Source organism: Lepidothrix coronata, unplaced genomic scaffold (genome assembly GCF_001604755.1).
Source record: "Lepidothrix coronata isolate B3197 unplaced genomic scaffold, Lepidothrix_coronata-1.0 Scaffold0, whole genome shotgun sequence".
Classification (NCBI taxonomy): Eukaryota; Metazoa; Chordata; class Aves; order Passeriformes; family Pipridae; genus Lepidothrix; species Lepidothrix coronata.
The window spans coordinates 3,953,907-3,981,144 of record NW_016690180.1 but is presented as its reverse complement, the minus strand read 5'-3'; the positions used below and the strand labels follow the sequence as shown (position 1 = coordinate 3,981,144).

General features: G+C 37.1%; 1 protein-coding gene across 6 annotated transcripts in view; it reads left to right on the top strand.

Annotated features, from left to right (window-relative positions):
• ZDHHC2 (zinc finger DHHC-type containing 2) overlaps positions 1 to 26,638 on the top strand; it is a 34,490-nt gene extending 7,852 nt beyond the window's left edge. For 5 of the 6 annotated variants that reach the window (XM_017805522.1, XM_017805475.1, XM_017805501.1 and 2 more), the window contains 12 exons: positions 2,081 to 2,107; positions 5,057 to 5,151; positions 8,078 to 8,198; positions 9,141 to 9,210; positions 10,783 to 10,815; positions 15,799 to 15,919; positions 18,951 to 19,083; positions 21,341 to 21,467; positions 21,633 to 21,725; positions 22,851 to 22,960; positions 23,386 to 23,464; positions 26,315 to 26,638. In XM_017805522.1, coding sequence (XP_017661011.1) covers positions 2,086 to 2,107; positions 5,057 to 5,151; positions 8,078 to 8,198; positions 9,141 to 9,210; positions 10,783 to 10,815; positions 15,799 to 15,919; positions 18,951 to 19,083; positions 21,341 to 21,467; positions 21,633 to 21,725; positions 22,851 to 22,960; positions 23,386 to 23,426 — 966 coding nt within the window. In that variant the 5' untranslated portion in view covers positions 2,081 to 2,085 and the 3' untranslated portion in view covers positions 23,427 to 23,464; positions 26,315 to 26,638. Of the gene's footprint in view, positions 1 to 2,080; positions 2,108 to 5,056; positions 5,152 to 8,077; positions 8,199 to 9,140; positions 9,211 to 10,782; positions 10,816 to 15,798; positions 15,920 to 18,950; positions 19,084 to 21,340; positions 21,468 to 21,632; positions 21,726 to 22,850; positions 22,961 to 23,385; positions 23,465 to 24,681; positions 26,281 to 26,314 lie in introns of those variants that run through there. The other variant, XM_017805483.1, reaches the window with a different exon arrangement.
• The last annotated feature ends 600 nt before the right edge of the window (positions 26,639 to 27,238 follow it).

Sequence of the window (27,238 nt, the reverse complement as noted above, 5' to 3'; positions counted from 1 at the left end):
AGCTCGACATCTTTGGGCACTTGTGTTTTAGCCTTCATGGTCCTGACTGTCAGGAACATTTGGCTTCCAAGCTAGATACCACAAAAGCTGAAAAGACAGTCCTCTGAGCAGATGCAGACTCTGAAGTATGCATTTCCTTCCGGAGGTTGACAGAAATTTTGAAAAGCTATAGGTTTGCTGTCCAGTAGAGATGATGAAATTTGGATTTATTACTTGTATCTACCCTTTGCCTACAGGCATGTGAAAAATTTAGATGCTTCAAAGACATTGATAAATACATTTTATCCAAAGATAAGGGATGGAAAAAAGATTACAACTGCTTTCACAATATTCTTGGTCATTCCCTTGTAAGGAGAGAAAAATGCCACATATCATTGTGAAGGTTGGTTAAATAGATTTTATTTTGAAACTAGTGATTCTGCAATATATACTTGGCAAGGGCTTTTTAATTAACAGAGAGTAGTTATTCCAAGAAGACTGTCAAAGTTTCTGCATACTTTGCTGACCATGCCAAGTGGAGAAAGAAAATCAGAATTTGAGTAGTGGCTAATTTGTCCTCATCTGAGAGCTTCAGCACTTTTAAATTACACATCAGCTCTAAGGATGTCTTTTGTTTTGTAAACAGTCATCTGGTGGATTACTGTTTATTTGCAATTTCACAGTTCTTGTGTATTATTGTAGTGGACCTTCTCTGTTCCTCAGAGTTAAATGTGTATACATGTTCCCTCAGCTTCTCTCTAGCAGTTGTCTAGATGCATATTTAGCTTATCAAGTTCTAAATATTTCAGAAAACTGAGAGCAGAATACAGTTTATAGTGGCTTATGCGACTTCGGTGGTGTCTTTCTGATTTTTGTGAAGAACTTTATAAACATGGTTGCTTACTGTTTTCCCTCAGGTAAAAGTAGATGCTTGTTTTGGCAGAGCTATAGCCCTATCTCCATTTTAATAGACCTATTTTATAATTACAGAGTTGTAGAATAATTCTTGTTTGAGAGGACCTAAGCTTGTCTAGTCCAACCTGCTAATCAAAGCAGGGTTAGATGTGAGGTCATTGCAGGTTGTTCAGGGTTTTATCAGTTTGAGTCTTGAAAAATTTCAGTGATGGAGGCTGTACAACATATCTGGGCAGCTTTCTGCATTGATGGGTTGTTCTCATGGTGGAGAAGTTTTCCCTTGTATCACATGTGATCCTTTCATTTCAACTTAACACCTACTGTCTTTTGGTCTCCCACACTGTGCCAGTATGAGGAGCCCAGCTCCACCTCCTCGATGCCTTCCTGGAGGTACTGTTAGGCCCTCCCAAAACCCTTCTCCAGGCTGACAAGCCCTGGTTATGCAGCCTCTGTTTAGTTTTAGTTTTTAGACTGCTTAACTAGGATGGATAAATGTGTGGTGGAGTGGTTTGAGTGGAAGGAGGTTTTGATCACTTGGGAGTTTTTGATCTTACTGAGATACCTGTTGCAGGATGGCTACGTTTTTTAAATAATGTGATCAAGAGTGGAAAATGCAGTGACTGATGTGTGATACCTGTGTACTCCACTCCATGCCTGACATACTTGCGTCTTTCTCACTCTTTTACTATCCCTAAATCTTGTAATCCAGGGGCAAATTCTTAAACTAAATGCAACTTTTGTGTACTTTAAATTTTTATGCTTTGAAGATCTAAGGTATCACCAAGTATTGCTGTCAAAACCAGTTCTGGAGTCTGATACCTCTGGTTCAATAATAGAACATAAATAAACAGTGAAACCCATACAACCATAGTTAAAGAAATAACTGGTCTGCAGGGGTGGCTTTTCTTGGATTAAATTTGGGCGGCTTCTGATAGATGGAGGTACTAGTTCTCAAGAAATGAGCCTGGGAATAGGAGCCAAAAAAACACTATAAGCAGTTGGTATTCTGTACCTATTCACATAATGAATGTACACAGCATAAAATCTTGATAGTGTCTGATATTAAACATGTATTGTTTGATGATTACACTTCCCTCTTTGATTGAAAAAAAAAGTTTAAATATTCAGTTACATCATCTGCTATTTAAACATAATTTTTACTATTTCCTTTTTTATCTTTTTTCAGTGACAATGACAAATATTGGAGAAAAAGGTAAGATTTTTATTATCTGTTTATAAGTGGAATTCATTTATCTGGGTAGAATAGTAGTTTACTAGTAGAATTAAGATACGAATCTAACTAGTTTTAAATAAGTATAGTTTTTGTGTTCCTCAGCTCCTTTTATTATCCTGCTATTCCTGAATATTGCTTTAGCCATTACAAATAAAGATAAGAAAAAAATTTTCGCTGTTCCTACTGGCTTTCTGATGTGCCAACTAAAATAATCCTTATATTCTGTTATTTAAAAAAAAGTGTTCATAGCACAGAAAGCTCTTGTAAAAGCAGGACTTCTAGCTATGAACAGGGTGTTGGTGCAGATGCAACCTATTTAAATGGGAGGTAAATTTTTACTGTAGTTTCTTCTTAGCCAGTGTCTTTAAAATCCTTTGGATATGTAGCCTTTTTAGAATATAATAAAACTGCCTTATTAGCAGTTCCTACAGTTCCTACCCTGAGGCTGTAACATGTTTAGATTACTTTTTCAGATGCTATTTTACTACTGTGGCACAGCATGGAAATGTAAAGTGTGGGGCTGAAGAGCTTTTGGAGGAAGGGGTTAAGAGTTAGGAGATAAACTTTATGCTTTTTATGTTTGTGTAATTCCAGCGTATTTTATCAAGCCATTGGCAGCTCCCTCACTTAGAGAAAGTGTTTATCAATTAAGAAACATTTGCTTGAAAAACTTTCTTCAGTTCAGTGATCTTTCCACGCATATGAGTGCATAAGCGTATCTGCAAATTTCAGCACCTGCATTGAAGTAATTCCAGTTTCTTGCTGCTCCATACTGTGTGAGAGGGGACACGAGTGTGTTGTTATGCATTGCTCACAAAACACATTAGAATTATCAGCAAAATGCATTGGAGAACATTAAATTCTCGCTCAAAGCCTTGGTCAGGTTCAGCCAGTCAAGAGAAATTTACCCTGGCTTATACTTCTACCCTAAGTTTTTTCCGGGGTGAAAACTGGGTAAATGGGGCTCAGCCCTACTACAGGTTGCCTCAGATCTCCAGACAACTCTAGCTATCCTAGCTATTTGTAAATGGATTGCCTTCATGCAAGGGATACACCATTTGGGTTGGGGTTTTTTGGGAGGGTGGTTCAGAAAAACTGTGAAATCGAAGGATTTCTGCCAGGGAGATGCAGAGACCTCTTCTTTTACTGTCTCAAGGGAAATTAGGTTTTATACTGGACTCTCAACAGACCCAGTGGAGCTGTGGGTAGCCCAGGGTCTCCATCGCAGTGCAGAGAAACTGGTGGGTAGATAACCTGGGAGGAGTGACCAGTTGGGACCTTGGCCAGGTTGGAGAACTGAGGTTCAAGATCAAACAAGATGAGCTTGAGTCTTGTGCAGTCTTTAAAGGGGAATCCTGGGATAATGTCCTTAGGCTAAGCTTTCATCTTCCTTCAGTAGTCTTTTCTTTTTTTCCTTTCATGTATGAACAATTTTCTTATCAATCACAATTGTTGTTTTTCTCACAACAATAGAATACTGATGCAGATTAGTAAATGCATTGTGTACAGAACTGAGATAACTTGCCCTACCTTGCTCTCACTGTATGCCTTGAATATACTATTGTTTAAAAAAATACTGATTTTGTTTGAGTAAATCAGGGGTTTTTTATAGTTGATAGAAATGTTCTGATAAAAATGTGGACTGTTCCTGTCCAGAAGCTTGTGCGATAGCAAGTTGGTCTTTTAGTGTATTGTTCTTTGTGTGGAGTCCAGTTCTATCACTTACTTATGCTGATGAGATTTTTCTCTCAGTTTAAAGGCTTGGCATATGGCTCTTTTCCCCTGTCATCCCTAAAGCTCTGTACAGAGTTGCTCTTTAGATTTTCTTAGGGTTTTTTTATTATTTTTACTGCTTAGCGAATAAGAGTAAATATTTACAATGTTTCTGTTTTTCAAATAAACAAACTTCAACACCAGAAATATTTATTCAGTGTTACTATTGAGGAAAAATTACAAAAAATAAGATCATTCTGGGCAATTGTTCCTGCATTTATACACTTCATCATGCATGTGTTACAGAAATTTATTCAGCACTGAATAGTATTACATACAAAAACCCCCCATGAGCTAACCATACAAGAGCAATATTTCAGATTGTGTAGTTAAAGTACACAGGTTTCCCTTTATGTTTTTTTAATGATCTTATGAATTTATAGAAAAATACTCTTTCCTGTCTTTGGAGTAAGTTAATTAGGGGATATGAGTTTTGGATATGCTATTTACTGTAGTGAATTTCTTAGTACAGTGAGAGATTTTAAGAAGAAATACCTATCCATCCATGGCAGGCTCTTAGGAAAAGTTAATGTTGCCTTCTGTATTCTAGTAAAACAATTCAGCATGATAAATGCTCACTGGCATCTGTTAAAAATATAAGAATAATCACTGGCTGTGAAGAACAAAAAGTAGTGAATGAACATTTTAATTTAAAGGAACTGCAGGTTTTTAAAAACCACCCAACTGTCCTCCCTCCTAAAATCTAGCAAAACAAATTAACTGGTTATAGTTACTGCTCAGGTATCATGTGTTGTATCCACCCCAAGACTCCCCTCACTCTTGTCATTGTTTGGATAACTATACTTCCTTTGGCAGGGGGCTGGGATGTTTGGGGGAGAGGAGGTGTTTGCATGCTTAGCAGTCTTCCTACATGGTTTCTAAAGCTAAACAGCAGAGATGCATCAGTTAATTAGGATTTAACAAATGTGTAAGGAGGGAGTGCTTGCTAAATAATTATGGGGCTTTAATAGGCCCATTCCCCTCAAACTTTTGTAATCTATGTAGACTGTATCATGACTTTCCCCACAGAGTGTGTATTTGTCTAATGTAAAGTTGCAGTGCTGTATTTTTGTTGCAAAGCTTTTGCAGAACTGTTTGTAAGTACTACAGTATCACTGGTCTGTTTGTATTAATTCTGTTCCTTTTTAATTTTAGTTGTGTGCCTGGTTGCTTACCACGTATTTTTCATGCTGTTCGTCTGGTCATATTGGAAAACAATCTTTACGCTACCAATGAATCCTTCAAAAGAAGTAAGATAAACTTAACTTTTGTTTTTGAAATAGCCTAGTTAAATGCCTGATTCTGTAGTATTTGAATAGCTTAGTCTCTGATCTCATGTAGTCTTACACTGTGTAGAAAAACACAGATGATAGTTACACAGCTTCTTAATAGGAGTGAGTCAGATTGCAATCAATGTAGTGACCAAGACAAAAAAAAATAACATCTTCTCTAAATTTTAAAGTTTTTAATAGATATTTTAAAGTGAGCTACTTATGACATTAAGAAGAAAAAATCCTGTCCACTTGAAAAATGTGAGTTATTTGAACTACTAGCTTAAATTTTTGCCTGGGAATATCGGACTTTTATGTGGGCAAAATTTTATTTCCCCGTGTTTAAGACTTATATTTTCTGCCAGCATCTGTCTGCTGTCCTCTGAATTAAAGATTCTTCCCCATGTATTTTGATATAAAGGAATTTGTGGGTTGTAGTGGGAGTGCACATTGGGTAAGTTGATGCTGGGAAGCCACAGCTGGCTAAGCAGGAAGGGAGCTAGTAAACAACAGCCACATGGAAAAAAGGTTATTGATGGAAATGCTCCCCATGCAGCTTAGTACAACCAACACAACTTTTTGGCCTCTTCCATCCTCTCTTTATTCAGAAACCCCCTAGTCCTCAGTAGGTGCTGTGTCACGCAACTTCCAAGGTCAAGAGGAATCATTCTGTGGCTGTTCTGTAGTTTGAAATACCCACAAAGCCATTACTTACTTCAGCATGGACTCGTAAGTCTAGCTGCTTTAAGTACTATGTCAACACAAAATAAATAGCTGGTGGTTTCTGCTGTCTGTAGTGCAGAGGTTCTTTTCTGAATAGTTTTCATTCACCACTAAGATACGTAGTTGTGGAAACAAGTAGATAATTCAAACTAATTGCGGTTTTCACTGAAGTTCACACTGCAGTCTTTACTACAGCTTGGGATAGGGAGGAGCAAAATAAATTAGGAGCCTATTTCATTTGGTAATTACAGAGCCAAATGTGTGCATGTATATGGTGACTGTAGCAATAATTAGAAGGGTTTTCAAAGCGCTGGACTGATGCCAATGAAAGACTTCCAAAACATTTTGACAAATCCTACTAATTACAGTAGGATTCCAAAACCATCATACAATACTACTGAAGAACTTCAGATGGGGTATGGAAGTTGGGTAATAGAAAGCAATATGTGATGTTTCTGTGTTCTTTGAATTTACACAATGTTGCTGGCAGAAAGTGACATCTTTGTTGTTCCATGTCTTTTTCTTGTTCTACTAGAGCAGTATTTTCAAAATTTAATTAGAGTATTTTGTGATGTTAAGTTACTGCTTGGCTTCCATTTTCTAGGATGAAGTCTGTGAATACTAAAGGATTATCTTTTCAAATGAACTGAACTGACTTATCTAGCAAAAACTCATTTGAATACTGAAAAACAGTTCAGCATTTTGTTTTCATGAATAGTGTAGCTGGTGCAAACTGCACAGCTTTCTTTTAAGCTTATTTCAAACTTTAACACATACAGAAAGTAGACTGTGAGGGACTTTGCTGTAGTGTGTGCCATTCTGTACCTGTGCATACTAGCTATATGCAAGTACTGCATGACGGTGGGAGAGAAGATGGTTTCCCAGGAAGGAGTGTTTGTAAACTTAGGACTACTCTGAGGACCAATACAAAATGATGGAGTAGTAGCTCTGTTTACATCGAACCAGCATTTTAAAAAAAAGTATTCTGAACCAAGTTTCTGCAGTGAGAAATTGTATGTATCATTAATATAAATCAAATCAGATTTTGGTAAGAGTGTGTTCTTGGAAGGGAAAAAAATGAATGGTGACTTGAGAAACTCAGGCTAAACGGTAAATCTCCAGCTTCAGCTGGAAGATTGTGAGTTTTGCAAGGAAGGGTGGAGTGGTGCCTTCTTTATGGTGGTGAGAGTAGGTTCCTAACTGTGTTTCTGTCTGCTTCCTTAGTTTTACTTACTGCCTCACTTCCTTTTAGGAAAAAATTCAACATTGTAACAACTAGCCTTCCTGTAAACATAAAATGCTGTGGAGTGGGCTTCTGTTTCTAGCACAGGTTAGAGACAGCCACTCTTCCTGCCAAATGTGGACTTCTTTTCAGAGATGATTTTGTATCCTCTTTCTGGAGAATATCAGAGATGTAGATATCAAAGTTTTTGGCATCTGCCCATTTCTAGAAGCTACAGTGACAAGGCTATGGTGCTGTGTTGCAAAGGACTTTAGAGTATAAGGAATTTGTACTACTTCATGTATACTGAGCATGTCTTTCAGAAATTTTTACCCTTTCAGCACTTACTAGAGCCGTATTTCTTATTGCCATTTTGAGCAGTGACAGAAGTTGTCATTTTATTCAGGAAGATGTTCAAGATGTGGTTTTTCTGTCATATAGGACACCCGTCTCTTCCTTCTCTCAGCCAGTCTCTATAGTAAAAACACATCCTAACACCTGCATGACTAGAACAGCAACTCTCTAGTGACAAAGAATAAAAGGAAAAATGCCAGACAGAAGAGAAATAAAGCTATCTTTTTGGCTGTTATTAGTAGTGTATTTTCTTTCAGTTAAATACTGACATCCCTAGCTTATATTCACTACCTAATATTTGGTATTACAGAAGTAAATTAGCTGACCTTTCAGGGGAATGATAAGCTCTTGATCTTCCTCTTGAAGAGAATTGCTTAATACTTCTGGAAGCATTCATCTCTACATTGATACCAAATCAGAAGTATTTTTAATTTTGCCATAAACTGAATTAGTTGTCTTGGGAACACTGGGTTATTTGCTGTAATTCCGTGTACTTGCTGCTAATCCATCTTCATATAATGAATATTTATTTCTCATTACACATCTACAGTTACTTATTTAACTTGGAATTTGCTAACATTTCTTTGATTTTAAAAATTATTCCAGTTTCATCTATCATATTCAGACAAGGAATCCCTAGAGAGAGAGCCTAGAGGTGAATCCCAGCAAGAAGTCTTAAGACGGGCAGCCAAGGATCTTCCTATCTATACACGGACAATGTCTGGAGGTAAATAAGTGTTCCGGAGGCCACCGAAGACAGATGTCTTGATGTACTACCTAAACTAATTTAAAAAAAATTTAAGAGTTTGGATCGAAGGGGAAAAGTGCTTTTCATACTTCATAAAATAACAAAATGGTCCAAGAACTTAACTTTAATGTAACTTTATGCAGCTACATTTATTCAGCGTAAAGATTGTTGGAAAGTAAATTGTGGCATACAGTTTAGGATTTTAAAGTGGATTGACACTTTTTAGATGTTTTCAAATTGATTTTAGCAAGTAGCTTGTAAAACTAACAAGCTGCAGAAGAGGCTGTAGCAGTCATTAGCTGCACAGATTTGTTTTTTCATAGGTTAAAAAAATAGTTATAAAAAAAGAATCACTATCTGCATGTTATATATAGATAGATAGATCACAGTAAGAAATTGTTACTGTTTTACTTGTTGGTTGTTCCGTAGCAAGAACAAAGGTTCTTCCAAACTAAGAGTTAATCTAACCCTACCGATATTGTCAGTTTGTGAATGCTGGCTAGCTAAGCAAATCCAAGAGATAATCTCATATAGTAAATTAAAGCTGTTAGAACAATAGCTTAAAATAGCTATATTGTTGAATGATCTTTAAAGTTTTTCCAGTCTGGTAGGTTTTTGTGGGTTTTGTTGGTTCGTTGGTTGTTTTGCAAAGCTGAGGGGTTTGGAAGAAAAAAACCATGATTAGCATGATTAGCAGAGATTGCAAAAATTGAGCTTTTTGGGTTCACTTTGATAGATTCAGCATTGCAAGTAGTTAAAGAATGCTTTGGTATTTGCAACTCTTTCTGATCATGTTGAAATGCTTTCCTGGGGGGTTCGTTCTTCGGGGCTGAGCTGCTAGTATTTATTTTTGCACAGACTTCAGGTATCAAAATGTGTAACTGTACATTGACATCTAATCTTGGAACGTTTTTTCTTTAGCAATCAGATACTGTGACAGATGCCATCTTGTAAAACCAGATCGTTGTCATCACTGTTCTGTGTGCGACAAGTAAGAAAAAATTTTAAATAAGTGGTTTTCTGAATTAATCCATTTTTTCCTTAACACAGCAGCTTTTATTTTTTATGAGTAGATTTTTCAGGTTTAATATTTTGGCAGGTAAGCTTTTTTCCCTTAGATTTTTTTTTCAGATTTAGTTTTCATTTACTTATTTCTAGGGAAGTCTGTAACTTAGTCTAGTTCATTTGATGGCTTCCTTGATGCCAGCATTGATTACATGGTCTTCTACATTCTTTACATAATAATGAATTTTCTTTAAGAATGTAACCAAAAATAGCTGATAAACAAAAATTTGCTTCTTTTGTTAGAATCTGAATAAACATCACTACCCATCTCAATCTAATCATGATGTCACATCTTATCTGAGGTAATAAACTTAATATCCTGTTTTTCACTGGATAACTTGCAGGTTACTTTTGTTTAAAGAAAGAAGCAGCCAAACATTCTCCCATTTCTAACTGGGAAGTAAAATAAAGATTTTGTTTGTCTGCCACAAAAAGAAGTTCACATCCATAGTCCCCAGAAGTCTGATTGCTTTCAAATCTAATCTTTCTTTTGGCTTTTGTTCTCTCTGACCTTTCTCTAGCAAGCTTGGATGTCTGTGCGTTTCTTCACTCTTGCCCCCAGTGCTTTAAATTTCTATCTTTGAGAGAAGACACTTCCTCAAAGGATGATTTATTCTTAGCTTTAAGGCTGTTCCAGTTACTCTTCAGCTGATACAGCATCAAACCTTCCAACATGACTGTGAGGTGGAGAAGACATTCCATTTTGTCCAGCAGAGCAGCAGAGGCACTGAAAGAATAACAGAATTGAGGCAGAAAGGGGATCTTGGTTGTGTTGTATGGAATGGTGGTTGAAATCTAAGATAGGAAAATAGTCATGTATCTTTTTACTGGAGAAAAAGAGTGACTTGTGTTATCGTATAAAATGTGAATGAAATTTGCAGAATGCCATAATTAATATATTTTGCAGAATACCTTTATTTTGTCCTTACCTTGTCAAAATTTGCTTACTTCAATTATATCTGATTTTCATGTGCACATTTTGTTAATGAAGAGTGATTAATTGGAAAACTGTTTGGTATTTTTCATGAAAGGTAAGTTCTTAAAAACCTCATGTGCATATGTGTATATTTCTACAAAAGCAAACCATAATTCTTGGAAATATATTTAGTTGTATGACTAAGTAATTAGTAATGACTTAGTAATAATTGAATTAGCCCCGTTTCTAAGGCTCTGTCAGAGAATAAAGAATATTTGAAAAACCTCTACAGAATGAGAACCAAATCCTGAAGTTGAAGCTCTAGATTGCGTTTTCTTAAATCACTAAGCTCGTGACAGATCAGGTGTTTTGAGTTTAGGTTATCTGCACTTCAGTTGCAGGTAGACAGCTTTATGTGATTTTAAATGCACATATTTGTTAAATAGATTAGGTATACAACAATAAATATGGGTAATTCTTAATCTGTATGTGAGTAATTTAAATCTGACATATAACTGTGCTTCTGACTTTTTTTTTTCTTTTACCTTTTGCAATGCTTGGAATTCTGTTGGGGTTATTCAGATGCATTTTGAAAATGGATCATCACTGCCCTTGGTGAGTGTACTATTGGCTTTCTTTTCTTACTTTCTGATTTGATAAAATACACTCTTGCTGGGCTTTTTGTGAAGGTGATGCTTCACTATTCCTAGAGTTAGATGCTTATGTGAAGTTACTGGTCTTGTAGAACCATTGGAGTTATTTACTGTATGTCCTTTTTTCTTAGTTGTGACATATGGAAAGAAGTTCATGTATAATTTTTCTTAGATCTCTGAGCTGGGTAACTATGTTTTTACAGTAAAGATGAGGTAGACTTCTGGCCAGTGAAAAAACTTCTTTTAAGGATTGCTGTTTTCTTTATAGTTCGAGTATTACTGTGCCTTTGTTGCAATGAATAATGAAATGCCACCCTAGGTTAAAAATGAAAGGGCAGGGGTGTTTCTAGTTCCCTTTACTGAAGCTCCCAGGACAACTGGAGTGGGCTTGCTGGAAACAGCAAGTTAGTTCTTTTAGTTTTATGGGTTTTTGTGTTCTTTCATTTTTCCTTCCCTCTCCCTCCCACCCTCCCTTCTTTTGCTGCCATGTCAGCCTGCACAGTGGTTTTGTTCTCCTGTGTTCTCTTAGCAGCCCTTGGGACTAGTGGGTAGGCAGGTTACATAATTAATTTTATATCAGTTTGACAGGTGTCTCACAGAAATAATTAAAATAATTGTTTAGTAAGGTCTACATTGAGATAATCGAGTGGTATGTGGCAGTTCTTCACTGCATGAAACCTATCAGAAAAGAAGAATCTCCTGTGTTGGACAAACTGATGGGTAGGTGGTTCTAAGCAGCTGTTTTGACACTTTCTTAAATCTAATTCTGGGGCAGAGGAGACTCTGTCCTGAGGGAAGAAGAGGTGCTGGTCTCTTCCTGTTTATTTTGGTCCTGACTACAGCCTCTGACATAATGCAATTTGATTTCAAGAATCTCCCCTTATTTTGCATCTACATGGTAGATTCAATTGAAAGAAATAGTTATCTGTATAGGGTAGAGTTCCTTCCTACAATTTTTTTTGCTGTAGGAATATCAGCATGTGAAATGTGATGATGCTCAGTGTTAGTAATGTGCTTCTTAAAAAAAAACAAGAACAAAAAAACCCCACAACAAAACAGGGAAAGCTATAAGAAAAACAGCTGTCAGGCTATTCCTGACAAAATATTGGTGAAAAGTCTCAATATGACTATTATTGTTCAGTATTATAAACACTTCTTATAGCTTTATGGTCTCTTTGAGATTGTTTGAGTTGTTCTATCTTAAGACATTTAAATGAAAATGTCCTTCATGTAAACTTCAATTTCATAATAAAAATCCATTGTATCAAATAGTAAATCATAAACAGCACTTAAATTTTTTGTAAAAGGGGAGTGAAGTGTTGTTTCACTAGGGCAGAGACTTCTAGGAAAACAAACTCCATTTTCCTCTCAGTAGCATTTGCTTATTTTACCTGTTTGCAGTCTTCTTAATCTAACAACATAAACATACTCAGTTTGAGAGAGTATTTACATTGCTCATTGTTTTTAATCTAATAAACAGTGGGTGCAAAAAATAAAAATACAAATGGAGAAGATAATTGAAAGATGTATAATGCTTCTTGATGGAGAATTGTTCCTTTTGTATTCCAAGTAACAGAAAAGCATTGAAAAAGAAGTATTGTCTTGTGTTATTTTTCCTAATTGGAGTGGATGTTCACAGTTCCTGGCTCACCCAGAAAAAAAGAACTACGTGGAAGAGACAAAAAAGTTTTGAAATACTGCACCAATGCTGATCAAGCTTTGTAGTTTCCTGTAAAGACCCATGTTCAAAGGTTCTTTGGGAAATATATGGCTATCTTGCCAACAAAAGTAAGGGTGTAAGTCAGTATAATGGATGGATTTTAGTCTCTCTGAACATTATTAGGTCCTGCTTTGCTTTTCATGTTGGGATTTTTTGGTGGGAGCAAGTTGTGTGGGAAGGAAGGGGGAAAGAACTCATTTGATGCTTAGGGACAGCAGGGAAACAGTAATGAGAGTTACCTCTAACTTAATATTCTGCTATGAGAAGGATTTCTGGAGAGAAGACAGGTAAGGATTACCTAGGGAGTAAGATGAAGCATTTGGAAGGCAGAGTTAATAAGAGGTAGTCATGTCCTAGCCCCAAGTCACCTGTGTTCTGCTCTCAGGAAGGGAGGCTTTATTTTGGCTGTCATTCTTGTGCTAATGGAAGTGCTGTGATAAACAGAAATATTTAATGCTAACTGCCCACTAACTACTCTAACAGTTTTAAGTGATGCATTAGTGATTTCTAGTGCTGCTGCTACTCACTATAGACAGACGGAGCTGCAGGCAGGAATGCAATGGCTTGAGGCATCACCAAAAATATTGTTTGTATGTAACACTAATGTTAACAAGGTCCATTAAGAACACCTTAGGAATAATTTGAAACATTTCTCCTTTATCTCCTGAGTAATCCAAAAAGAAATTAGCATCTCCTGAATTCTGTGATGCTTCTTGTTAACTGTGAGTTGAAACCCCTTACTGCGTTGTAAGTTATTTCTTTGCCTGGCATTTTCAGTAAACTAACTCTTGAGACAGGAATTATGTATTTTCTTTTTATACTTCAAAATGAAGTGTTTAAAATGTTAGCTGTAATACAAATTGTTACTCTGTACTGTTCTTCTGTGTTAATGTTTCACTGCAATAACATACCATTATTTAGCCACTTGTCAGTATATTTATCAATTTTAATCTTTCTCAGAAATGTTAGACTTCAAATCTAACCACAATCCTTGGGGTTTAAGATTTGATACTACATGCTCAAGCAGTACAATTACAAAACCCTGGTGTTTACTTTCTCTTCAATCTTCTGATAAAGTGTTCTCTTCCAGTAAGAACTCCACGGTCTGGGGCTTTGCCAGAATTGAAGGGAGCATAAAAATTTATACAAGTTTATTTTGACGTGTGTACTGCATGCCATAGTGCAAAAGAACAGCGATAAAGAAATCTGTCTTTGATTCAAGAAACTTCATCTTTGGGGAATAAAATTTCACTTGATATTTCTTTTCTCACACCAAACAATGCCTCAAAGGAAAAACAGTCCTAAAATAAATATCGTGAAAGGAAAACAGGGTTATCACAGAAACCTTGAATTTGAATTGGTTGCAGTTTATCATGGAATTGCCTACTTTGATGTTTTTCATGGCTAGGCGTCGCAAACGAAGATTTAGGAAGGCTCTATCCACATTTGTTACAAGCACACTGGTGGCTAATAAGGCCAATGCGAGATAGACATGTCCGATTGCAAAAGGCACAGCAGAAAGACTCCTTAGATGGTATGTTCTGCAAGGCACGATTCTTTCTGCATTGTCTTTTCTCCTCGAGAGTGATCCTGTGTTGCTTTCTCAAAGGAAACAGCAGCGTTATAGATGGTGTGTCTCCAGACCTCCCGATTGGAGGCCAGAGTAGACCAATTATGTTGATCAATATGGCCGTATTTAATTGAAAAAACCCCACTTCACTGCATGATGAGCTTAGAAATATATCTTCCTATTTTTTTTTATTAGAACAATGTGTTTTGAGTCCTTAATTGTAGTTAAAGCAGATACTTAGCTATTGCTGCATGTTTAAATGATAATGCTAAATGTAATGTTTAGCCAACGTGACACATTTTGTCAAAACAAAACTTAGAACAAACTCCCTATCCACTCTGAGAATGAATGACAGTAGTGTACAGTGTAAATTCATTTGGTGTTTTAAGATTTTACCTTTATCTCATTAGCATGTATTCTGCCATTAGCATCCGTCTCCCTAGAGAAGAGATCAGTTACAATAACGTGTCCTGCACTTCTAGAAGCTGAAGTTGAGACCTGCCACACATTTTTTTTAGAATTTTTTTCAATATACAAGTGCTCTTGTGAGTGTAATCTTCTCTTAATTAGCTGATCTTTTTGACAGCAGTATCAGTTAGTTAAGGTATATGGAATTATTTTTTTTAACTCATATGAAGAATTTTGTCAAAGTTAGTGCAAAGATAACTTCGATTAGCTTCTTAATGCAACCAAATAAAAGAGGAAGTGGTTTGCCAATAGTCTGCCTGTGGGCAGCACTCCGATATTTTTCATTTGGTGGATGTAATATCATTACATGTTTAATAGAGCTCTGAAATTCATAATACTTAATATGTTGTCTCTATTGGGAAGCTGCCATGGTACTAAATGTAAGCTCATCATCATAGTGTATACTAGTTGCTCATTATTGTCTATAAAATCTTCACAAATGGGAGACAGGTGAACTTAAATCCCATAAGCAAAAATGATAAAATGAGATTTATTTTAACATTTGGATGTGTATTTGCATATTTCTAATGTCTTTTATTTCCTGTCATGTTGTCACTGATATGAAATGTTTTCTGTCTATTTAAGACTAGTATTTCTCTCATTTTTTTATCTAAATGTAAATATTTTTAGGAATTGCCTATGAATGCTCTTAAGTTTGAGAATAATACTAAGAAGTTTTAATATGTAGTGTAATGAATGAAGGAGGATGTGGATTAAGTGAGACTGCTTTTATTCTCACAAAACTCAGTCGAGATTCAAATTCTTGGCTTGTTACTGTCCCAGCTGACATGCAGTATGCCTAATGGCATAACATGGATACTTACCTGCAAACTAAAAAAGTAGCTCTAACTGCAATCACATTTACATCAGATATGCTGGGAACAGATTTCATACCATAAGAGGAAATTTAATTTCAGTAAGCTGTTGAAAGCAGCGTTACCTGGTAAAGTTCTTTGGGCTTTTTCTAGTGGTGGTGTTATTTTGCTTTGGGTTAGAATTACTACATTAATTTGAGAATTGAAACTTAATCCATTTCAGTAGCTTGGGGCAGCAGAGATAGGATGCAAAACTTGGTTTACATGCTGATATTAACTTTTTTTAGAGTAAATAATTTAAATTGGATGAAAGCAAAAGAAAATAACTTTCATGACATTCCATTTTTACTTCTACTTTTTTTTTTTAATCAGGGTGAACAACTGTGTAGGATTCTCCAATTACAAATTTTTCCTTCTCTTCTTGGCTTACTCGCTAGTGTATTGCCTTTTCATTGCTGCAACAGATTTACAGTACTTTATCAAGTTTTGGACAGTAAGTACCCCAATCTACATACTGTCTTGAAGTGTATGAAGTTACTGCTGTGCCAGAAGTATAAGATTCTAAGGGGGCCTACAAAAAAGCTGGAGAGGGACTTTCTTACAAGGGCATGTAGTGTTAGGACAAGGGGTAATGGTTTTAAGATGAAAGAGGGCAGATTAAGATTAGATATTAGGAAGAAAATCTTTACTGTGAGGATGGTGAGTTTGCGTAGAGAAATTGTGGATGCCCCATTTCAGGAAGTGTTCAAGGCCAGGTCAGATGGGGCTTGGAGCAACCTGCTCTAGTGGAAGCTGTCCCTATCCATGGCAGGGGGCTTGGAACTAGATCACAGAACCACAGAATACACTGAGTTTGAAGGGACCTATAAGGATCATCGAGTCCAACCCTTAGCCCTGCACGGGACCATCCCCAGGAGTCACACCATGTGCCTGAGAGTATCATCCAAATGCTTTTTGAACTCTGTCAGACTTGGTGATGTGACCACTTCCCTGGGGAGCCTGTTCCAGTACCTAGCCACCCTCTGGGTGAAGAACCTTTTTCTAATATCCAACCTAAACCTCCCCTGACACAATTTCAGACCATTTCATCGGGTCCTGTCACTGCTCACCACAGAGAAGAGATCCGCGTCTGCTCCTCCTCTTCCCCTCACGAGAAAGTTCTAAACTGCAATGAGGTCTCCCCTCAGTCTCCTCTTCTCCAGGCTGAACAGACCAAGTGCCCTCAGCTGCTCCTCATATGGCTTCTCCTCAAAGCCCTTCACCATCTTAGTTACCCTCCTTGGACACTCTCTAAGAGCTTAATATCTTTCTTATATTGTGGTGCCCAAAACTGCACACAATATTCAAGGTGAGGCCACCCAGTGCAGAGCAGAGCAGGACAATCCCCTCCCTTGACTGGCTGGTGATGCTTTGCCTGATGCCCCCAGGACATGGTTGGCCCTCCTGGCTGCCAGGGCACTGCTGACTCATATTCAACTTGCCATTGACCGGGACCCCCAGGTCCCTTTCTGTGGCACTGCTTTACAGCATCTCATTCCCCAGTCTGTATGTACATGCAGGGTTGCCCCATCCCATGTCCAGAATCTGACACTTTGCCTTGTTGAGCTTCATATGGTTGATGATTGCCCAGCCCTCTAATTTGTCGAGGTCTCTCTGCAGGGCCTCCCTGTCTTCAAAGGAGTCAGCAGCTCCTCCCAGTTTTGTGTCATCTGCAAACTTGCTTAGTATCCCTTCCAGTCGTGCATCCAAGTCATTTATGAAGATGTTGAAGAGCACAGGACCCAAGATGGAGCCCTGTGGAACCCCACTACTGACAGGTCACAAGTCTGATGTTACCCCATTCACTATCACCCTCTGTGTTCGACCCGTGAGCCAATTGCTCACCCACCACATGATGTGTTTATCCAGCTCTGTTGGACATTTTGTCCAGAGGATCCTGTGAGATACAGTATCAGAAGCTTCAGTGAAATCCAAAAAGATGACATCAACTGGCTTCCCTTGATCAACTAGGTGGGTTACCTTATCATTGAAGGAAATAAGGTTTGATAAACAGGACTTTCCCCTCATGAAGTTGTGCTGGCTGTGACCAATGACTGCGTTGTCTTTCAGGTGTTTTTCAGTACCTCCCAGAATAATCTTCTCCATAACTTTACCAGGCACGGAAGCGAGACTGAGAGGCCTGTAGTTTCCGGGATCCTCCTTCTTGCCCTTCTTGAAAATCAAGACAGGGTTTGCCCAAGCTTCCAGTTGGCTGGGACCTCTCCAGATTCCCAAGACCGCTCAAAAAATCGAGAGAGGTTTTGTGATGACATCAGCCAGCTCTTTGAGGATTCTGGGATGAATCCCATCAGCCCCACAGATTTGTAGGTATCCAGCTGGAGCAGCAGATCCTGCACAATTTCAGGGTCAACTGGGAGTTGATCATTCTCACAGTCATGGTCCTCCAGCTCAGGGCACTGAGACTCCCTTGGTCCGTCATCTGATTTGAAGACAGAGGCAAAGAAACATTAAACATCCCTGCCTTGTCTCTGTCCCTGTTTGTGAAGTGACCATCCCCATCCTGTAACAGGCTGATGATATTTCTATACTGTCTATTGCCATTAATGTATTTGAAAAATCTCTTTTTATTGTCACCCACATTTCTGGCAGCTTCAACTCCAACTGAGCTTTGGTCGCACACATTTTCTCCCTGCAGTGGCAAGCAGCATCTCTGAATTCTTCCCATTTTACTTGACCTTGTTTCCACTGGGCAGACACCTTCCTTTTTTGCCTCGTCTCTGAGAGAGGATTCCTGTTCAGCCAAGCCAGCCTTCTACCTTGCCTGCTTGACTTCCAGCATTTGGAAATTGCCTGCTCCTGTGCCCTTAGGAGGTGTTATTTAAAAAGTGACCGGCACTGATGGACCCCAGCATCTGCAAAAACATTTTCCCAGAGTACCTTACTAACTAATTTCCTGAGCAGCCTGAAGTCTGCTCTCCTCATGTCCGGAGTCGAGGTTTTGCTGGCACTTTTCCCTTCCAAGCCAAGGCATTCTGTGATTCCAAGGCATTACATTGTAATCTAGTATCTTCTAATATCATGTACGAAAGTACAAAAGATCTAATAATCACAGCCCTCATTTTTTTTCTCTTATCACAGGTCATGAAATTTCACTCATTTCTTAATTATTTTGAAGTTGATTTATGCTATAAGTATTTTGAAAAGGCTAATAAAACAACACAGTTTTTGTAAAGACAAATTATGCTTCACTAAAAAACACTTCAGAGTTCAGATCCAAATTTCAGATTCTTGCTCTCAGTATTTATAGTTTCTCAAGAAAGGGCCTGTTTCTTTAACTTAGGTGCTGTCACCAACCTAGTTGCATGGCTGTCTGTACACTGGAGGTGTATAGTTCATTTATTCATATTCTTGTGTGGTACATTTGTCTCTGTGCTCAATTTGATTTTGCTGAATAGAGAATTATTAATAATCAAATTAAACAGCTATTTCCCTAGTTCTAATGGCATCATTTTTTTTATTCTTAGAATGGCCTTCCTGATACTCAAGCCAAGTTCCACATCATGTTTTTATTCTTTGCTGCAGCTATGTTTTCTGTCAGTTTGTCTTCTCTCTTTGGGTATCACTGTTGGCTTGTCAGCAAGAATAAATCCACATTAGGTAAGTAGATTTAATGCTTCTGTGTTTGACAGCAAAAAATAATTAATAAATGTATATTATATGTATGGGTGTAATGGAAAAAGTGGACAATTCTACACAGGTTCCTTGGACCCTGGTTAAAATCGCCCAGATCTGGCACTGTCCAGTCCTGACTCCCCAGTTCTGCTACTCCCTGGAAATTCTCTTTCCTTCATGTCCCAAAGGGCTGAGTTATTAATAAACTTATGCTCTTCCTCTCACTACTTTCCATCCACAGCTTGTTAACAGAAACTGAATAAAATAAAAAACTGAAAATAAAATTGAGATGATTTTCTAATAAATGTTAGATGCACTACTGCATGCTCATGTGGTTGTTTTTTGGCATTCTCAGCCCAAAGGTCAGAGTCCTCTGATATGGTGTCTCAGTAAGGGCAGTGGCTCCAGCACTTCATGCCCACCCTTACCCCCTGCAGAACCAAAGTTCTGTCAGAGAATGACCTGTTAAAGAAGAACAGGCAGTGCTTCTCTATTTAGTAGTAAGTGAACAATGGAGATCCTAAAGGCAGTTTCACAGTTGTGAGAGCTGTCTGCCACATAATTATAGATACATAGAAAGGACTCTGTGTTATGAATTAATTTTTAAAACCTCAAAGAAGATGGCCTGTTCCTCTACCATATGGCAGTATGTATAACTGCATTGAATATCAGCCTTAAACCAGGATTTTCCTCCACTTAAATACATGTGTTTCTGATTACAAATCTTAATAAATAAAGGAAGGTGCAGAAGATTTGAGTGCCTGTTCAGTGCTATATCCTGGACTGTAATAATGCCAATTTGCAGTATAGCCGTTAAAGTTCTAAATCTTTAAATGCTTTTCTGTTGATATAAGCTGAATTAGAGTAAGCCAGTGAATTGATCTGTTTCTTCCAGTTCTCTTTGGATTTCCTAATATGTAGGTGACTAATGGAAAAATTTGAGAATAGATATCTATATCAATGGAAGACAGCTTGTTTACATCAAGATTTCTCTAGTGTTTGTGGGTTTCTCCAATATTCTGACAAATCATTGACTTAGAAATTCGTACTGGAAAAAATGGTTCAGTCTAGTTATAAGGACAAAAGTTTTATTAAAGATGCTTAAATGAATGGCAGTAATTAAGTATTCTATTTATAAACTGGTCTTTCAATTTTAGTGCAAAAAAAAATTGTTCAGAGGTAGCCATTATACATTACACTTTTAATTCAACTTTTCATTTTCAAAACTAACAGAATTCAATACAGGTAATATAACATGGTTTGTGCATGCTTAGGCTACTCAAAGGGATCTGTTTGTCTCTTCTTCCTACTTTACTTTGGGAAATTGCTCAATATGTGAAACCCTCAACATGCAATAATTTGGTAATGAAGCCACGATAGCTTTAAGTGTGACTGTGATTGAATCATCCTGGGAGGTGTTTTCCTGGCTTAACATGGGCATCTGAAAGGGTGCCCCAATTTTCCCTTCCCCCTTCTTTAAAAGTATGGTAATTAATGCATACTGCATGTGGAGGGTCATTTCCAGCAGTTCATAGCTAAGGTTTTACTGCAGAAGGACAGTCTCAGCATGATTCTGACATGGTTTCTGGGAGCTGTACTGTCAGGACATCAGTATGTAGTTTGCCTACTATATATAGCCAATTAAGGGAATTAAATGGCTATCAGTTACTTAGTGGAAAGTGAATGAATTTTGTGCTTCAGGCACTTTGCAACACTTAAAGCTATATTTAGCTCTCTTCTCCAGAAATTTAGTTTGCATTTCCATGGGAAATAATCTGGGTCTATGAGCAAAGTCGTTTCTTTATGCAACTGTAAAAACACACAATATTTTCATACCCCAGGGTATGAAAGGCTAGTCTTACTACTAAAGTAGGTTAAGCTTTTCTGCTTTTCCGTTGCTCTTTCTGTCTTAAACCCTTCGTTTAGGTTTTTCTTTCTTGAACACTCTCTGTGGTACAGTCACATGCTACAATCTTCATATAAACCTATCATGCCTTCTTAAAAAGTGAGTTCCTCACTCTCCCTTGCCTTGATTAGGGAGGAGAGTGAAGGAGACTTTCACCCTTCCTGAACCGTTGGAATTCATTCCTCTGCACGCACAGCGAGTGTGCAGGACTGACTTCAGCTTTCTCAGTCATTTGGGCAGTACAGCCTTTCCTCATTGGTGCAATTGCCTATATACTGGTGTGAAACGTAAACATTGTAACTTGTGAAGAGATCTAATTAATCATTTTCTTTTAAGAGGTATTCAGAGCTCCCATATTTCGTCATAGAACAGACAAGAATGGCTTTAGCTTGGGCTTCAGCAAAAACCTAAGGCAGGTGTTTGGTGATGAGAAGAAATACTGGTTGCTGCCTGTGTTTTCAAGGTATGCTGTTCTTAATGCTTCATTTCTTGAAATTGTTGAATAATCAGGATCCAGAGGTTTTGGGGGTGGTTAGTTTTTGAAATAAGATGCAGTAATACTTTAATAAAAAAGTTCTTCAAAGTTGTTGGATTTTTGTATGTATGACACTAATTCTGAATTTTTCAGTTTAGGGGATGGTTGCTCCTTCCCAACTTGCCTTGTTAATCAGGATCCTGAGCAAGCTTCCACACCTGGTGGTCTTAATTCAACATCCAAAAAGTAATCTGCTTTTTGTTACACATTCTAAATAGTTGATTTTTTTTTTCCTGTGCGCACATAAACAGAACCGTGTATAAGATACTCTTCATTTGCTTACCACTTTTATGTACCCTGTTAATAAATCCAAGTCAGATTTTAAACAGCTAAGCAAACCAGCTAATTCTCAGATTTATTTTTACATTATGGAAGTGAGGTGGGGTGGGTTTTTTTTCCCCCGATGTACTTTGTCTTGGTTCAGTGGCATCCCAGGACCTGAGTTTTCCACCCCTCCCTGACATTCAGTATCAGCAGCATTCTGTTCTGCATACATGTGAGCTGGTTAGTTGGTCTGCCTGTGATACAAATCCATTACTTTGCACAGCTTTTGGGGGAGGCCTGCTTTTCTGTGTCTGGTGAAAGCTGCTTCACATGAGGGAATCCCTTATGGCACTTGTGCCAAAGCACAGGAAGCTAAATATTAAGTGTTGTTTCTGCTGATAATAGAACATATTTTATTAATTCTTAAACTTAATGAACATGACACCTTTAAAGTGTGAAAAGTATGCAGATGCTCTTTTAAATAAATATAATAGCTTAGTATTTCATATCTTTTTTGCAACACTTATGTAATGAAAAGTGTGAAAAGTATAGTAAATTTGAATACGTGGCTAAGAAATTATAATGGAATCATACTGACAATCTTTTATTCATAGTAGAAATATATTATATTTCAGCTAGCTGCTTACTGACGTTTTATCTTACCCCAGCATTCCATAACTTATGTTAGGCAAGAGATTTTTGAGATGTTCTCTCCACTATTTATCATGTCAAGCTTGTTGTAGTGGGAAAGATTATAGGTAAGAGTGCCTTTGCAGCTGAAGTACATACATGTATTAATATATAATAGCTGTCAAGTTAAAAATCAGAATGTTTCCCTGTTCTGTGCTAGGGAGTTGCTTTTTAGATTGCACTTGCATCTGTGACAACTGCACTGTAATATGTGTAATGATAAAAGAATAGTGATTCATCAGAAAAGCAGCAAGGTAAGGTAGGAAAAGTACTGTGTATGACAAAGTGTTTGTAATGTGTGGTAAGATAATGAAAAATTACTGCAGTTCACTAATGTTCTTTTTATTGTTACTACAGTGAGAACCATCTGTTTCCTGCAAAGCCACTGCGTGATTCCCAGAGCCACCTACTTACGGATACACCTTCTTGGTCAGAAACTAGTGTAAAGGCTGAAAAGGGCAAAGTTGGTAAGGAATTGATTTGTGCTTCAATGATTCGTGTTGTATAAACTAGTTTTCGAAGGTCACTCGATTTGTATTCATGAACCAAAATTCATGAAGCTTCTTCTAAATGCATGCTTATAGGAAGTTCCATGTGTCAAAGCTGCTGTGCCCTTCCTAGTTAAACCTGACTGAGGTACTGAGGACACTGACACCAGCAGGTGCTAATTATCTTTTAAGCTAAGCCTGATAGTACTTTTGACAAGAAATTGCTTATAAAAGAGTATAACACCTAGTTGCAACTAGTGAAAAGCTGTGTGAAAGACACAGGACAGGAATAGACTTGGTAATAGTGTAGTGGCATTAAAATGATTGTTAATTAAAGGTTGTATTATTTGCTGAAGTAGACATGAGACCTTTTCTTGTGGTAGTACCATTCTTTGTCTTTAAAGGTATGAACAATCCTGCATTAACCATGGAAAATGAAACCTAATTTCTCTTAAAAGAAGCGTCTGAATATATAAGGAAAAGGTATGTTAATATTCTCTGTACTTAATATGTTATTCCATGATTCCTTATCACTTGAGGAACGCACGAAAGAAAATTACTAAAACAATTCCTATATGTTTTCTTTTCTTCAATTAATTTTTTTACCATGAGTAGTAGCACATGAATTCATAGTTTTAAACTAAACCTCCTATTTCTTGATGTATCATATTTGCAAAATAGTTCAATCTTTATACCTATTAGTTTTAGGTAATGTTCCAATATATTATTATTCCCTTTCTTTAGAAAGACAATGAAATTGTGACTATTCAAACTTTTCAGCCCATATTTGTAAAGCTGAGTTTGAAAATTAAGTTAGTTCTTAACAATGAATGCCAAGATCACAGCTTGGTATGGTAATGCAGGTAAAGGTCTATCAAATGATGAAGGAAAAAGGATTTAATCTAATATATAAGCTATTCATGTCTTGTTCTGTGTCAGGTACTGAGCTGGATCCTTTCTGATAGTAAAAATGTGCTGCCTACTGAAGACAAAAAGTGTTTGTATGACTTCCTGAACATTTAATCACCCATTGTCAAAAACAGCTGAGATTTTTTTGATTTCTTGCATTGATATCTTGCAACAGAGTTCCCAGAAAGGAGTTTTGAGAAGCAGCTAGTAGATTCTGTTGGGTACATAAGGAGACCTTAATAATTGGGTTTTGGGGAATAAACACAATCGATCATCATATTCAGTTTGGTATTTGAATATTGCTAAGTCCACCAAAGCTTCTGTAATTAAACTATTTTGTATTTAAAACTGTATAAAAAATTTGACCCTAACCCTAAGACTGTCTGTATACCAAATAATTGGTATGGAGCAATAGTTGGTATGACAGCAAGGTCAGTTCTGTCTCTACTGTTGGAAGTAACCTTTCCAGTCATCCTGAAAAAGTGTCTTGAGTGGATATGCTTCATTTGTGTGCGACATGACTCCTGGACATGCTGTCATGGTCCCTCATGGAGAAAGTGGAAGGCATAGAAAGCCGTCAGGGAACTGCAGTGATTGTTACTAGATCCATCAGAAATGATATTGCACTGTCAAAGCAGATTATAAAAATGGTAGGTGTGCACATACCAATAGATGGTATTGCATATATGGCAATATATGGCACATACCATAGGTTGTACCAAAAAGTTCAGTTTGATTCATAAGAGAAACTAAAAAAATTCTTGACCCTTACATTCTGGTTTTGTGTTCAGTGATGAAGACCCAGTTCCAGATATAGGTACATCTGCAAACTTGATGATGATGTGAAGTGTTAGAAGTGTTGAAAATGTGGGTGTCAGATGAGCAAAGTTAAAGAGATGAGCGAAGGAAATTTAAGACGGTGTCTGCAATTTTGACTGCTTTGTTTATGTTATTTGAATAGAATATAAAAACCTAATTTCTAAACCTTTGTTCAAAATGGAAAATGCTGTATTTCTGCCTTGTTTAATCCATCTTTTTTTTTAACAAAAGAGCAGCTACTCGGAAAGAATAAATTACTCAACTTAATCATCAACCAGTTAGTTTGATGTCTTACGTGTCATCACTGATCAAGAGTAAAACATTGGAGACAGACTTTAAAGAAACAGATTTTTGGATTATGTTACAGAAATACCATTAATTGCAACTAGTTTTATTGGGTACTACTTTATTGGGTACTACTTTAGAACTACTTTCTAAAGTCCTAACACTTTATTTACTTAAGTTACAGCTTTTAAACTTTAATCTTTCTTTGAAGAGTTGTACATTTTATTGGAACTTAGTAATTCAGATTATTCTGAACATCAGACATGGTCTGTGACTGTTCTAGAGATGTTAATAGTGGGGTTTTTTTCCCTGCTGTTCAGCTTGATAAACAACTCATCTCTTTTTTAATTGTTTTTTTTCTTTTAGTCCAGTCTGAGAAAGTAACCATTAGATATATGTTTGCAGTCTGATTAACTCACTCCTGGGGTTTGTGGGCTTTGTTTGTTTGTTTGGAGCTTTTTTGTTTTTTCTTTTTGTGAGCATCCATTATGAAATGAGGCTTTTAAAAGAGGTACCACTTTTGGAGGAGGTTATGTTCCAAAGAGTAAGTGTAAAACCACATAAAGGGGCTCCTGCACATTTCAGAAGGGTAATATCTTAAGGACTGCTAATTCTTTGGCATGGTTTGGTTCTATTTGGCACTTAAAAGACTTTAATGGAAAAGTAATAAAAAAGCCAATTTGTATATATATATATATATATGAAATACAGTTGCTGGAATAAGAGCCCTTATATAACAATTTTTTTTAACTACTTTGCATTTAACTTCATTGCTTTATTGTCAGTATTTGAGTTATATTTGTTCCTAGGGAGTGAATAGAATAGAGCTGCTGAAGTCACCACAACAAAACCAAGTAATTTCATCTTTAACATGAAAAATACAGCCCACAGCCCCTGCCAGTGTGTTAGAGTTAGAATTTCTGTCCCAACTAAGGATACGTTCAATAACCTGTATCCTGTAATCCTTCATAATTCGTTAGAGGACTAATTACTGAGAATGCCAGATATGGTTTACAGTAATGTAATAGAGAGTTGTTCTTTAATGATGCTGTTACCTGGAAATACTGTAAAAATAGCTCACTTCATTTTATAAACTGGTGGCCTGCTTGCTGTGTAGTCAGTACTTAATCACTGTCATCCTGAAGTAGATTAATAACATGAGTAACACAACTGTGAACAGTCTTACAGTGTTCCTCTTCATAATTTTCATGCTTCTGTTGGTCACTTCCCCTTCAAGTTGATGATACCTGTAGCAATAACTTAATTTTTAAGTGTTCTTTGATTGTAATAATGTATTTTGTAATTAATGTTCTGTTCCAGTTTAAGAAGAAGCCGTCATTGGAAGGAAGATGGATTCTTCCAAATTCAGCCCTGTTGGTCAGCTGTTCCTGTCTGCTCCTGTATGGATGTGCTCAGAAAACAAACCAACAGATGATTAACTGTCTCTATGTCCATGCTTGAAATACAAAACTAGACATACTACTTCTGAACCAGACAAAGAATTTTTCAACTTAAAATTACTGTGTTTGAGTGGTGAAGGATGACTGAATATTAGGAAATGAAAAAAATAGGAGGCTGAGTTTACAAATGGCTGGTTTTACTTTGATATTCAGCACAAGAAAAATGTGACCTTCTTCTGTATCAGTCCATGTTCTTGCCTTGGTTTCACCTTTTAATTCAAATTGTTGTAAGTAGTTGACTTTAAAATCAAATTTTTGCACTACTGCCCTTATGAATTCCTTATGAATTGGGAGAACACCCAGTGTGGATTGGTGGACTGTATTTTTATGAATAATTTAGTGGCTTGGTGGACTGTATTTTCTTTTGAGTGTTTGATAAGCAGTTTTTGAAGATAAGAAGACCCAAGTGTGAAATGTCTATTTTTGGAACATTTTTTTGGAAAACATTATTGCAAAAGCTCCGTTTCCCCTCAGATCTGCACTACCAATAGTTTGAAAAGTTATAGAGGGGAAAAAAATTCTTTGTTAATTGAATGCTACAGTGGGTCACTGCTCAGTGCTGTGATAAAAAGCCTGTATTCAGATGGGTAATACATACATGAAACTGGCCAGCTGGGGATTTTGATGGGAGCTGCACAGGACAGTGCTATGAAATGGGGATTTTATTGTCCCATTTGGAGCTCTTAACTGCTTTGGGAAGTGAATGTTGGCACTGAACTTTAATCCAAAAGGCTTTTTACCAACCTGTGTTCCTGAGGGCCTCTGTCTTTCAAGCTCCTAGTTT